Source organism: Tachypleus tridentatus, chromosome 4, assembly GCF_004210375.1.
Source record: "Tachypleus tridentatus isolate NWPU-2018 chromosome 4, ASM421037v1, whole genome shotgun sequence".
Lineage (NCBI taxonomy): Eukaryota > Metazoa > Arthropoda > Merostomata > Xiphosura > Limulidae > Tachypleus > Tachypleus tridentatus.
This window is the reverse complement of record NC_134828.1, coordinates 85285122-85298510: the sequence shown is the minus strand read 5'-3', so window position 1 is coordinate 85298510 and position 13389 is coordinate 85285122. Positions and strand designations below refer to the sequence as shown.

At 36.8% G+C, this 13389-nt stretch overlaps 1 protein-coding gene across 2 annotated transcripts in view; it reads left to right on the top strand.

Annotated features, from left to right (window-relative positions):
* LOC143249608 (histone acetyltransferase KAT6B-like) overlaps positions 1-13389 on the top strand; it is a 52757-nt gene that overhangs the window by 19805 nt on the left and 19563 nt on the right. For both annotated transcript variants that reach the window (XM_076499750.1, XM_076499749.1), the window contains exon 2: positions 12833-12995. In XM_076499750.1, coding sequence (XP_076355865.1) covers positions 12833-12995 — 163 coding nt within the window. The remainder of the gene's footprint in view (positions 1-12832; positions 12996-13389) is intronic.

Sequence of the window (13389 nt, the reverse complement as noted above, 5' to 3'; positions counted from 1 at the left end):
CAATTAGATCGTTATTACTTTCAACACTCGACTATTCACAGAGTAATGCATTCCCTATTGGAATCACGTGATAACAGTATGTATCTATGACGTCCATTCACAGGGATTGATGGGATATCTGTGTTTATACAACTATTAGTTTGAGTTTGTTTTGAATTTCGCGCGAAGCTACACGAAGGCTATCTGCGCTAGCCGTCCCTAATTTAGCAGTGTAAAATTAGAGGGAAGGCAGCTATTCATCACCACCCACCCCTAACTCTTGGACTACTCTTTTATCAACAAATAGTGGGATTGATCGTAACATTGTAACGCCCCCACGGCTGAAAGAGCGAGCATGTTTGGTGTGACGGGGATTCGAACCAGCGACCTTCATATTACGAGTCAAGTGCCTTAACCACCTGGCCATGCCGGGCCTTGCCACAACTATTATTAATGTCGTGTACTCTTTGTACGCAGGTTTTACTTTGTTGGAGTCGTGTCTTACCCCAGATAAATATTGAAAGGGCCGGTGAGCATTCGCCCCATTTTAACTCGGCACTTATGCATTTATAAATATCGCAAGATAGACTGCAGTGCCAGTAAATAACTAAAGTATGTCGATCGGTGCCTCAGTTTGTTGTATGCTCATAGTGAACACAATTTATGTTTGTGAGATTTATTGGATATTTATGGTGAATACAGTGTATGTTTTGTGAGATCTGTAGGATTTGTTTATTAAAAATAGAAACAGTTTCGAATGTATAGAATATGAGTGAAGATTATAAAATAAAATTATATTTGAAAAAACAAAATCTGAAAATAATATTCACGAATGACGTATATGTAAAATATTGCACACGCTGTGATACAGGTACTATGACAGAAAAGTTCCAGTCTTTCCAGTATTCCTTGCTATAAGATAAATATAATTGTTTTGTAAGTAGGTTAGTTGGAATTTATATAAATAAGCGATAAGGGCACCTCCTATATTGTGTTATCATGGTTGTAAAAGGATACAAACAAAATATACATTTATTCACAGAAAATATTGTTATGTTGCAAATATATTATTTTGTCATAAGAACAGGTTTTAAATCTACGTTATAAAAAGGTATGACGACAACAAACCTGGGCCATAGGTATTAGACTCGTAATCTGAGGGTCGCGGGTTCGAATCCTCGTCGCACCAAACATACTCGTTTTTTCAACCGTGGAGGCATTATATGAAACAGTCAATCCTACTATTCGTTGGTAAAAGAGTAGCTGAAGAGTTGGCGGTGAGTGGTGATGACTAACTGCCTTCACTCTAGTCTTAAACTGTTAAATTAGGGACGGCCAGCACAGATAGCTCTCGTGTAGCTTTGCGCGAAATTCAAAAAACAAACCATAGGTATTAACCAGCAATATTTCTGATGCTTTGTATCTTCAGTTTAAAACTTTTATGTTTATCTCCAGTGTTCCCCGATGAGCCAGAAATCAGTTTACAGATCTTACGGCGTCATAATTTGAGAGAACAGTTCCCCGTAATGGACAGTGCATGGATAGCTCACCGTATAGCTCATTGCGAAAAAGAGCAATAACCATCTTCGGTTATCTCTCCATATATTTCTTTATCTGTAGAACAAAGTGAATCTTCCCAGTTGCTCACCTGTTTATAATCAGCTATGTGTCAGTTTGCTTGTCTTTCCATCTATGCATGTTACCAGCCGTCCACACATTCATTTTTATATTTGAATACAAAGTCTGTTAAATTGTTCTACTACCTACCTACACATAAGTATAATACTGCTATTTTAATATGGAAAATAAATAGAAAAAAATTAAAATTTTAACAGAAAGTAAGGATCTCTGGTTATTTGTACCATTGATATAATAAACATCCAAAACAAAATTAAAGCTGCAACAAAAAGTACACAAACTAGTAAGGTCATCGATAGGAGTTCGATCAATTTTAGAACGATTTTCAATCTATACTTTGGTTGACAAATTTATACTGCTTAATTTAGCTATGCGGATCACAACACCAACAAAAATACGTAAAGAAAATAGTTTTACTATCTATCCATCTAGTATCACTTGTTAATGTACTTTGTATTGCAACGTTTCTTTTGCTTTGAAAATTTTGTATGGAAATGTACGAATAACCAGTGGTGTCTACTTTCTGTCAAAGTTTTATTTTTTCTATTTATTTGTTTAGTTTTATACGTCCATGAAATAGACATAACACAATAAACTTTCAATATAGCCATATCCGTGATAGCTTGTTTTTTGTTTGTCTTTGCATTTCGCGCAAAGCTATACGAAAGCTATCTGCGCTAGCCGTCCCTAATTTAGCAGTGTAAGACTATAGGGAAGGAAGCTAGTCATCATCACCCACTGCCAACTCTTGGGCTACTCTTTTACCAACGAATAGTAGGATTTATTGTCACATTATAACGCCCTCACGGCTGAAAGGGCGAGAGCATGTTTGGTGCGACTCTCAGATTACGAGTCGAACGCCTTAACCCATCTGGCTGTCCGGGACCCGTGGTAGCTATAACTTTTACAAGAATTAAAACCACAATCACAAATTTATAAAACGTAATCCTTACTTCAGATGGCTCAGCATGGCCAGGTGGTTAAGGCACTTGATTTGTAAATTTAGGGTCGCGGATTTGAATCCCCGTCACACCAAACATGCTCAACCTTTCAGCCGTAGGGCTTTATGATGTGACGGTCAATCCCACTATTTTTTGGTAAAAGAGTAACCCGAAAGTTGGCGGTGGGTGGTGATGACTAGCTGCCTTCCCTCTAATCTTACACTGCTAAATTAGAAACGGCTAGCGCAGATAGCCCTCGTGTAGCTTTGCGCGAAATTAAAATAAAAACCACCCTAAACCAATCCTTACTTCAGCGTATAAGTGAGTGCGTAAAGCTACCAAAATAAATTTTCGATTGTGGTTTTAATTATTATTTCATTACTTTTTGTAGCAGAATACCTACTTCATTTTAAAATTCATAATTTTAATACTATCGTATTTGTACCTTTTATATTATAGTTGTATAAAGTATATACTTTAACTGTAGAAACTGTGGCGTGCATGTCCATCGATATGTGGCGCTGTCTGGTGGTGTGATTTGCGTTTCGAACACATGCATGATGTGTTTACCATATATTAAAATAAAAATATATATATTTCCGAATACTAAAGTGGATACCCACATACTAATCACGTAGACTGGAGAAATCTTGTAGCGATAACCCGAGCCGTTCTCGCTTACGTGATCAGGTAGGTGGTTTGTAGCCAAAAAACTTGCCGTTTTAAACATTTTTGAATTGTTATACCGGAAAGGTTATCAATATTTTTAGCGTATTATTGGTATATATATATATTCGCATAATATATCGTAAGCAATAGTTTAAATGTTCGGTTTCTTCGCATAAGAATTGAATACTGTTGTCTTATCGACTCGGTAATTATTTGGAAACGTTGTTGACCCGTAGCAGTGAATAAAAATTTGCTACGAAAGTCATTTGGAACATTGGTGATTTGTTTTCAAAATGTTTCAATTTTATTGCAAGAAATATTTTCTTAATATATATATATTGTGGTACACTGTCAAACTAGTTTTATTTAATATTATGTTACTTCTTTAGAACTTATTTCAGTTTTGGTTCTTGGAATGGAAGCCAGAATTGTTTTGTTTTTTATACTTTCTGTGTTTGTTGAACTGTGGAATGCTGGTTTATACCATTGCAAAAATGAAGAAATTTGGTTTGTTTGAAGCTAAATATAAAGTTGCACGATGGGTTATTTGTGTTCTGCTCATCATGGATTTCGAAACCCGATTTTGTAGTATTTTAAGTCTGCAAACATGCCGCTGGAGGATAGAATGAGAGAAAAATAAAAATCATTGGCTGCATCAGAAAATCGTTACAGGTAGGATGAAAAGTACAAGAATTTTTTGTCAGACAGATAACTGTTTTGCATATATATATGTATATACATACATATATATGTGGCTGTATTTTTAGCGACATTTCGTAATTGTTGCCAATATCTGGACGTTATTATTATAATTGCTAAATTAAATAGCAGTTTGTCAATTGGGTTCAATCCGTCCTTGTCCTTCCGTGCTGGTTTTTTTAAGTTCTAAGAACCAGGAGTGTTCAGAAATGTACAATTTCGCTACACTTCGCTCTCAACTAAAGAGTTAGGGTCCGAAGACTTGATGGAACTTTGACTGTCGTGAAATTTAGGTACAGAGCTCTTGCAGATATTGGTCCATTGAGCGAAGGAATTTTTCATCCACTAGAGTACTTCTGTTCATGGTTTTCTAAGTGTTAGGAAGTTTCTTTTCATTAAACTGTTTATAAAATACATCTTAAGAATGAAAGAGTTATCAAGTTTTTGTCCAGTGGTTTAAGTCTCTTTATTCATGTGACGTTAGCGAAAGTATTATTTGTTGCCGTTTACAATTAAGCCGAAAGCCGGCGAAATATTGTGTTGTAAAAAGTAGTTAACTGTAGGTCAGTGTTCCCTCCAAACTGCGCAGCCGCGCGACAACCAATCAAGTGTCACACGCTTCATTATTCCAGCCACTTTGTTAGTAATGGCGAGGAGACCCAGTACGTTGACAGCTTTAATAACCCTTACAGACGGTAGGCTTAAAGTCCAAGTAACCAACTGGTAGCATTGCAAAGTGGCCTAATGATCCAATAGGGTCGATGGTCTAAACATACCCCCTTTCCTTAAAAGACAACTGGTATCGCACATTCATACATTACCTTGATACTGATGTACATGAAAAAAATTAATTCCGCCCATAGATTGAAAAAAAAAATAGAGGAAATGTTTCTGCACGTGTTGTGTTTTTTTCGTCCACTTTCCACAGAGATGAGTAAAAAATAAAAGAATCTTTGTCTCTCACTGTCCAGCTCAACTGATGAGTTCTGGTATTCATCATAAAGTTTACTTAGCAGCAATGGCGGATTTAAGGTTGTGTGGGCCCAGGGGCTAATGATTTTTATGGGCCCTATATCCCATGTAATTTTACATAAATAAGATTATCAATGGGCTCTCATTAAGATCATGGGCCTTGGGGCTGAGCCCCCTGTAGCCCCTACCTAGATAAGCCACTGTATAGATCTGGAATACTATTTTTCTTACAAACTGTAGCACTAAATATAAACTCAAATTGTAAAACTCATTACAAACCTAAACTGTACAATCTAGTACAAACTGAAACTGAAATACTAGTTACAAATCCACTTCGACACATTCATTACAAATCCAAACTATTCCACTTACTGCAAACTATAAAAACAGATACAAAATCAAACTGTAAAATTCTATACAAAACAAACTGTAACAGTTACTGAAAACCCAAAGTGTAAAAATACGTACGACATCAAACTGTAAAACACACTACAAACAGGCCTGGCATGGCCAGGTGGTTAAGGCACTTGATTCGTAATCTGAGGGTTGCGGGTTCGAATCCCCGTCACACCAAACATGTTCGCCCTTTCAGCTGTGGGGGTGTTATAATGTGACGGTCAGTCCCACTATTTGTTGGTAAAAGAGTAGCCTAAGAGTTGGCGGTAGATGGTGATGACTAGCTGCCTTTCTTCTAGTCTTACACTACTAAATTAGGGACGGCTAGCACAGATAGCCTTCGTGAGCTTTGCGCGAAATTCAAAACAAACCAAACCACTACAAAGACCCTCGTATTTTAGTAATTTGATTCTCAGCTACAAAAATAAAAAAAATATGAATATTCAAATGATTCAGGTTATGAGCTATTGTGTCAATCTTGTTATATAAATCACATCCAGGGAAAACTTGAAGCCGTTTGTTCATATGTTTATACTTCCATTTGTTATTATTGTCAGTTCGGTCAAATTGAAGTTTCTTCATTTGTACCAAGCATTCATTCTTTTTCTTTAGAGTTGAAAGTTCAAAATTTTTAAATCGATATTCTTTCGTAAACTTAAATATTAATGCTAAATTTATTACTACAATTACTATTTATTGTGTTGTGAATGGATCATCTGATTGTTTGTTTGTTTTGAATTTTACGCAAAGCTACTTTAGGGCTATCTGCGCTAGCCGTCCCTAATTTAGCAGTGTAAGATTAAAGGGAAGGCAGCTAGTCATCACCGCCCACCGCCAACTCTTGGACTACTATTTTACCAACGAATAGTGGGATTGACCGTCACATTATAATGCCCCCACGGCTGAAAGGGTGAGCATATTTAGTGCGACAGGGATTCGAACCCGTGACCCTCGGATTACGAGTCGAACGCCTTAACCTACTTGGCCATGCCGGGCCTTTAAAAGGGCGAGCATGTTTGGTGCGACGGGGATGCCAACCCGCGACCCTCAGATTACCAGTCGCACTCCTTAACCCACCTGGCGATGCCGGGCCGTAATCTGAAGGTTGCAGGTTCGAAACTCAGTCCCATCAAAAATGCGCTAGCCCTTGTATAGCTCTGCGCGAAATTCAAAACAAACAAATAAATCAAACGCATAGTACAAACCCAAAACCGAAATACTCCATAAAAAAGACAGTTGTTTGTTTTGTTTTTTTTTTAAGCTAAGCACAAATTATACAATGGGTTATCTGTGCTATGCCCACTACTCATACCCAAACCTGTTTTTGTGTTATGAACCCTCTGTCATTCCGCTGTGCCACTGAAGGGCAAACCAAATTGTAACACTAATTACACACCCAATATGTGATATCCAGTAAAAACAAACAAACTGGGTTATAAGTATCTGAACATGTTAATTTTCTGTGTTTTCACTATTTCACGAGAGCATGTTTATGGCGCTCTCAGTATTAAACAACGCTAGCTGATCGTAACCGTTAAACACATGTGGAAAATTTAGACTTCGTGGGGGAGAGAGAATAAGGAGGCCAAACCCATAAGTCGACAGTCCTATCACGCTCCGAGTAATGAAGGAAAATTCCAGTTTGTTAATAATCGGTTTAGTCAGCTGTAAGCGGAAACACACAAACCCATATTTTCTTAAGTAATGATTTGTATCGTATTTCCAAACTTTCTTAGAATAAAACTCCTTTCCAGAACATTCCTCATCCTATTTGAGGCTTTACACGCAAAGAATATTAAGATAATGAGAACCTTAGTAATATTGTGCGTGCAGAGTATTTGCTGTGAACCCAACCCGACACTTTACTACGGCTCCATTTTGTTTTGTTTTGGGGGATGTAGATTAGATTATTACTACTAGTAACCATTATAATTACAATTCATGGTTTAATTGTGAAGCCAACCATGATCAGGGGCTGCTCTGGACATATATTGTCATTAAAATATAATCCTCAAAATATTTTTAGGTGTACAACCTTTATTAAGGTATTCAGATATGGTAACCAAGTGGGCCTTTAAAGCACTATTATTATTATTTTTCTTTGTAGGTATTTGCGTATGTTTAAATTTTAAATACCCAGGAGGGTCAGGTGCACAAGACCTCTTCCTCCATCCCTAGCTTTCATGTCGGCTACTGGTAATAATTTGTTGTTGTTGTAGTAATTTTGGGCCAGAGTATCCCACAGAACTCCGGCCCTTTTCAGCGCAGAATAAACTGTCAATGTTACTTTACGATCTAATGCTAGACGTTATAATAAGCTTTAAGCATGTTGTAGTAGTAAATAATGTCTAGGCACTACTACTTCAGCATACTAAGTTTGATTTTAAATTACGCGCAAAGCTACACAACGGCTATCTGCGCCTGCCGTCACGAATTTACCGTTGTAAGTTTAGAGGGAATGTAGCTAGTTATTACATTGCGTACTCTTGGACTATTTTATACGAACCAATAGCAGCATTGACCGTCACATCATAACGTCCCAAGTTTGAATGGGCAAGCATGTTTGGTAAGATGGAGATTTGAATCCACGACCCTCAGATTGTGAATCGAGCGCCCTAACCACCTAGCCATTTCAACATAGTATTAATTTCAGTACCATACGTACACTGAGATGTCTTAAACACATCAGGGTTCGTTCACTTATGCTAATTCTAGTAACACAGTACGATTCGATTAATCTGCAACAGAAGTATGTTAGAGCAATCAAAACTTAAATGTCATGTGTGGTAGTCATCTTCTAGTCGACTAAGGTACTGACTAATAAACTAAAATCTCTTAAACATACTGGTCACAGCCTATATCAACAGCTTTCAGAAGACTCGAGTTCTGGTTCTGTAAACACTACTCTTCCTTAAACATACTGGTCACAGCCTATATCAACAGCTTTCAGAAGAATCGAGTTCTGGTTCTGTAAACACTACTCTTCCTTAAACATACTGGTCACAGCCTATATCAACAGCTTTCAGAAGACTCGAGTTCTGGTTCTACAAACACTACTCTTCCTTAAACATACTGGTCACAGCCTATATCAACAGCTTTTAGAAGACTCGAGTTCTGGTTCTACAAAACTACTCTTCCTTAAACATACTGGTCACAGCCTATGTCAACAGCTTTTAGAAGACTCGAGTTCTGGTTCTACAAACACTACTCTTCCTTAAACATACTGGTCACAGCCTATATCAACAGCTTTCAGAAGACTCGAGTTCTGGTTCTACAAACACTACTCTTCCTTAAACATACTGGTCACAGCCTATGTCAACAGCTTTCAGAAGACTCGAGTTCTGGTTCTACAAAACTACTCTTCCTTAAACATACTGGTCACAGCCTATGTCAACAGCTTTTAGAAGACTCGAGTTCTGGTTCTACAAAACTACTCTTCCTTAAACATACTGGTCACAGCCTATGTCAACAGCTTTTAGAAGACTCGAGTTCTGGTTCTACAAACACTACTCTTCCTTAAACATACTGGTCACAGCCTATATCAACAGCTTTTAGAAGACTCGAGTTCTTGTTCTGTAAACACTACTCTTCCTTAAACATACTGGTCACAGCCTATATCAACAGCTTTTAGAAGACTCGAGTTCTTGTTCTGTAAACACTACTCTTCCTTAAACATACTGGTCACAGCCTATATCAACAGCTTTTAGAAGACTCGAGTTCTGGTTCTGTAAACACTACTCTTCCTTAAACATACTGGTCACAGCCTATATCAACAGCTTTTAGAAGACTCGAGTTCTGGTTCTGTAAACACTACTCTTCCTCATCTTGCCTTATTTGCATAAATAATTTCTTTAATTAATTGGTATGATGCCACGGATCTCTCATCAAACACTGTGAGGAAGGTGAACTTGCATGGCACCATGTGGGAAGTTTGCATAAAACCTATGCGACATGTATTGTAATCTGAATCAAACTGATCATCTTTTCGATAAACGTCTTTGATCGGTGTTGTTTCTCTCCTCACACTGTACAAATTGTCATTATTTATGATAATGTGAGACACGGGAACAGACCTAGGAGTGCTAGAGCTAATCGAACAGTGTTCAAATTATCCATAATGTGATATATAAGTAGCGGCAAATTTCCTATATATATCAATCAATATGTTTTATAAAACTCGTCATGAGCGAAGGTACAGGTTCACAATAATTTACTTGACGGCTAAGCCACAATTAAAAGGTTTATAAGGCTTACATGGGTAAGTTTGCAATGGTATCAAGAACTTGATATGAAGGCAGCCATTATAAACCTTTTCTGCAAGACTAAACTAGTGTCCCTTACATAAATGTATGTTATTCATGTGTTCACTAAATGCTGATAAATAAGAAAAACATCAGCGAATATTCAAAAACAAATTATTTTCATATTTTAGTACTACAACGTGTTCGTAAAGCCACTGTGCAGTTTTGTCTGTTAATAAATATACAAGTGCACAGTGACTTTCCGAACACCCTGTGTAAATCATTATCTGAATATTCTCGCTTAATTTAAAAGTAGTCCTTACTGATATTAATCTGCTTATGCATTAGCAAGTGACCAAACTGGGTAACCTTTCTTTAGCCAGTGTGGGTTCAGATCCCCCCTAGCAATAGATTTGCACTTTCTGTGCCTTAATATTAATACTTCATTTTTTTTCTGTCTTCTTTAGAAAAGATCATTTGTAAAGTCAAGTACTTTAAGCTGATTTAATGGGTTTGCTCTTTCGTTTAACCTCTTCACACGATCTTGGTATATATACACACACACATGTAAAGCACAAACATCTATGTGTATGTCTGTTTGTCCGTTATCTAACTACTACTAGGTAGCATCCACCTCCACTTTTTTATGTTCATAACTGGGGCAAAGGACGGGTATCCCGGCTTGTTTATTTATATATAATCCAAGAAATTTTAACGATTCAGAAAACAGCTAAAGTTGCTGGTTACCAAATACTTAAAAGTAGACTCAGAGAGTATGCTTATACTGAGTTTCAGTTTGATGTTTTATTATAAGTTTTAAGATATTAAATTAATGATAATTTAGGCTTCACTTTTTATATTTGAAGTATCGTGATCTTTAAGTCCTTCGTTTTTGGAAATTCATTTTGAAACGTGTGTCTTTCACCTTTCAGCAAACTTTCCTGTTGAAATAAGTTATCGAGAAATGAAGTAATTTAACGGAAAGAAAAGCAATATATATATATGAAATTTTAAATTCATTTTCATGAGATAAATTGTTCACAACTTGAAGGGAAAAAGCAAGAGTAATAAAATAGCTGTAAGTTATTCGTAAATATCAGCCAGAACTTTAATTTTGCTCAAATGGCTAAGCTTGAAAGCAGCTCAAGGTAGAAGGAACACCCACTAAACGACATTAAAACGTTAACCAGAACATCATAAACGTCGTCATAGTAATGTAAATAATGTTATCATTACCCCTTGAAGTTAGCTTTTTTACAGATATCCAGTGTTCCTTCGAAAACGTAAGTACAGGGTGAAACAGGAATTACTAACCAATAATAGATGAACATTAGATGACAGCAACATTTAGATACTAGATGTTTTGTACACTATACAATCAGTGTCCTTGGGGTTTGTTTGTTTTTGAATTTCGCGCAAAGTTACTCAACGGCTATCTGCGCTAGCCGTCCCTAATTTAGCAGTGTAAGACTAGAGGGAAAGCAGTTAGTCATCACCACCCACCGCCAACTCTTGGGCTACTCTTTTACCAATGAATAATGGGATTGACTGTCACATTATAACGCACCCACGGCTGAAAGGGCGAGCATGTTTGGTGCGACCTGGATTCGAACCTGCGACCCTTGGATTACGAGTCGAACGCCTTAATCCAGCTGGCCATACCGGGCCGTCCTTAGGGAGATGATAATTCCTATATTATATATAAAGTAAAACAGAAAAAAAAAGGCAGTACACATCTTACTCTAATGGGCGTAGCATGTGTATCAGTATCTATATATGTAACCAAAACACCTGCGTTACCTATTGAATGGCACCACAAGCAAAAATGTATAAAAAATTCACACTTTGGGTATTCAATTGGAAAAATTCTCGTGGTGTGTGCAACAACCATTTCTTTATAACAGAACACAGTGTTAAATAAAAGTACTATCTTCGTAACAACAACATTAGGACTGTGCGTGAGAGTTTGATTATACCTTTATTGATATAATTCTTAAATATAACACTGAGAAACTGGAGTTCTCAAAAACTTATTTTTTCAATAAACGGTACCATTTTTAATATATAAAAATACTAGTTTATATCAGTATATATTTATCAACATATGAGTGGTTTGTTTTAAATTTCGCGAAAAGCTACACGAGGGCTATCTGCGCTAGCCGTCCCTAATTTAGCAGGGTAAAACTAGAGGGAAGGCAGCTAGTTATCACCACCCACCGCCAACTCTTGGGCTACTCTTTTACCAACGACTAATGGGACTGACTATCAATTATAACGCCCCCACAACTGAAAGGGCGAACATGTTTGGTGTGAGAGGGATTCGAACCAGCGAATCTCAGATTACCAGTCGAGTGCCTTAACCATCTGGCCATGCCAGGCCATCAATATAAGAACACAAAAGAGACAATTAAGAGGAAACATCGTACGATAGTCGTTTTAGTTAAAGTGTATAAAAAGGTTTATTGAAAAATATTCCTTTATTTAATATTTATTTTAAGTACTTTAACTGATTTTGTTATGTTAACAGTTGTTTGTTATTAAGGCAAAACTACACAATAAGTGGTATCCCAGTAAGTTTACGTACCTACAATGCTAAAATTTAGGATTCAGTTTCCCGCGGTGGGCACAGCAAATAGCTCGATGTGGCTCTAAAAACAATTATTTACACAGTAGGTTGGTTATCAGCACTGTGCCTAGCAATGGTAATGAACATCCCTGAGTTTAGCGTTATACGCCCGTAAGTTTATAGTTGAGTCAACGAAGGCCCTCTAGTAATAAGTTGTTTAGTACCTTGTGTTGATTGAATGGAAATGTTTGTTCAGTGTCCATAACTTCTTCAGTTATTTTTTTTGTCACTGAATATATCAAATAGTCACGTATAGTAAACTGGTTTACCAAAGAATTCCACTACTGTCTGTACCTTTGAAAATCATATAAAACCATGGCATACAGTCAAACTTGGTATTCATACACATACATAACACTTCTTCCCAGCTCGTTTTAAAGTAGTGTGGTATGTTTCTTACCTACCTAAAACATCGACTGCTATTTATTTCAGTTCAAACAGGAGCTGACAATCACTGAAAGTTTTACTACAAGAGAATCGATACAGTGCATCCGTGTTTAAGAGTTTTTATCTCTGGGTTAAATAAACGTTTTTGTTTTTATTGTTTGCCCTTTATCATCAATAGTAAACACTTTTATTATGTGTGGATGAAGAGACACTTCTAGCTTATTTCATTTTTAAATCAATTTTAGATTTTCGTGTTATGTAGTACTTTCGTTTTGGTATTGCAGCGTTTCAAGAAAAATCCCGAACATCTCTTTGTGGATTCATCGTCACCGTTGTGGTCCGGTGGAGAAGATGCAGAAGTTAGATGCAACTTCTGTTTACTCATAGCCTCAGCTCATCCCCAAGGGGACTCTGAGTTTTTAATTTGTATCGACTGCGGTGGCAGAGGCAAGTTTTATCTTTTAATATACTTATCTGTATATATTTCTATCCATGCATCTGTCCCATCTGTCCTGTGTTTCTCTGAGGGACCCATCTGTGCATGCATCAGTTTCATCTGTCCTTATATCTTTGTTTCTTTGTAGGATCCATCTGTGCGTTTGTTTACATATTACCTGCTGTTTTTTCTTTCAGTTTAATAATTTAGCTATCTGTTTATTCGTATACGTAGTAAATAGTTACAGGCGTCTGTTATTTTTCCGTGTCCCTCTATCTATATATATATATTTTTTTTATCTGTGTATGTTTGTTTTCTTATCCATCTCTTTATCTTGCCCCAAGTTTCTTCACCTGTCCACCACACCAAATGTTTTATCAATGTATTGTGAAACTATTCATCATT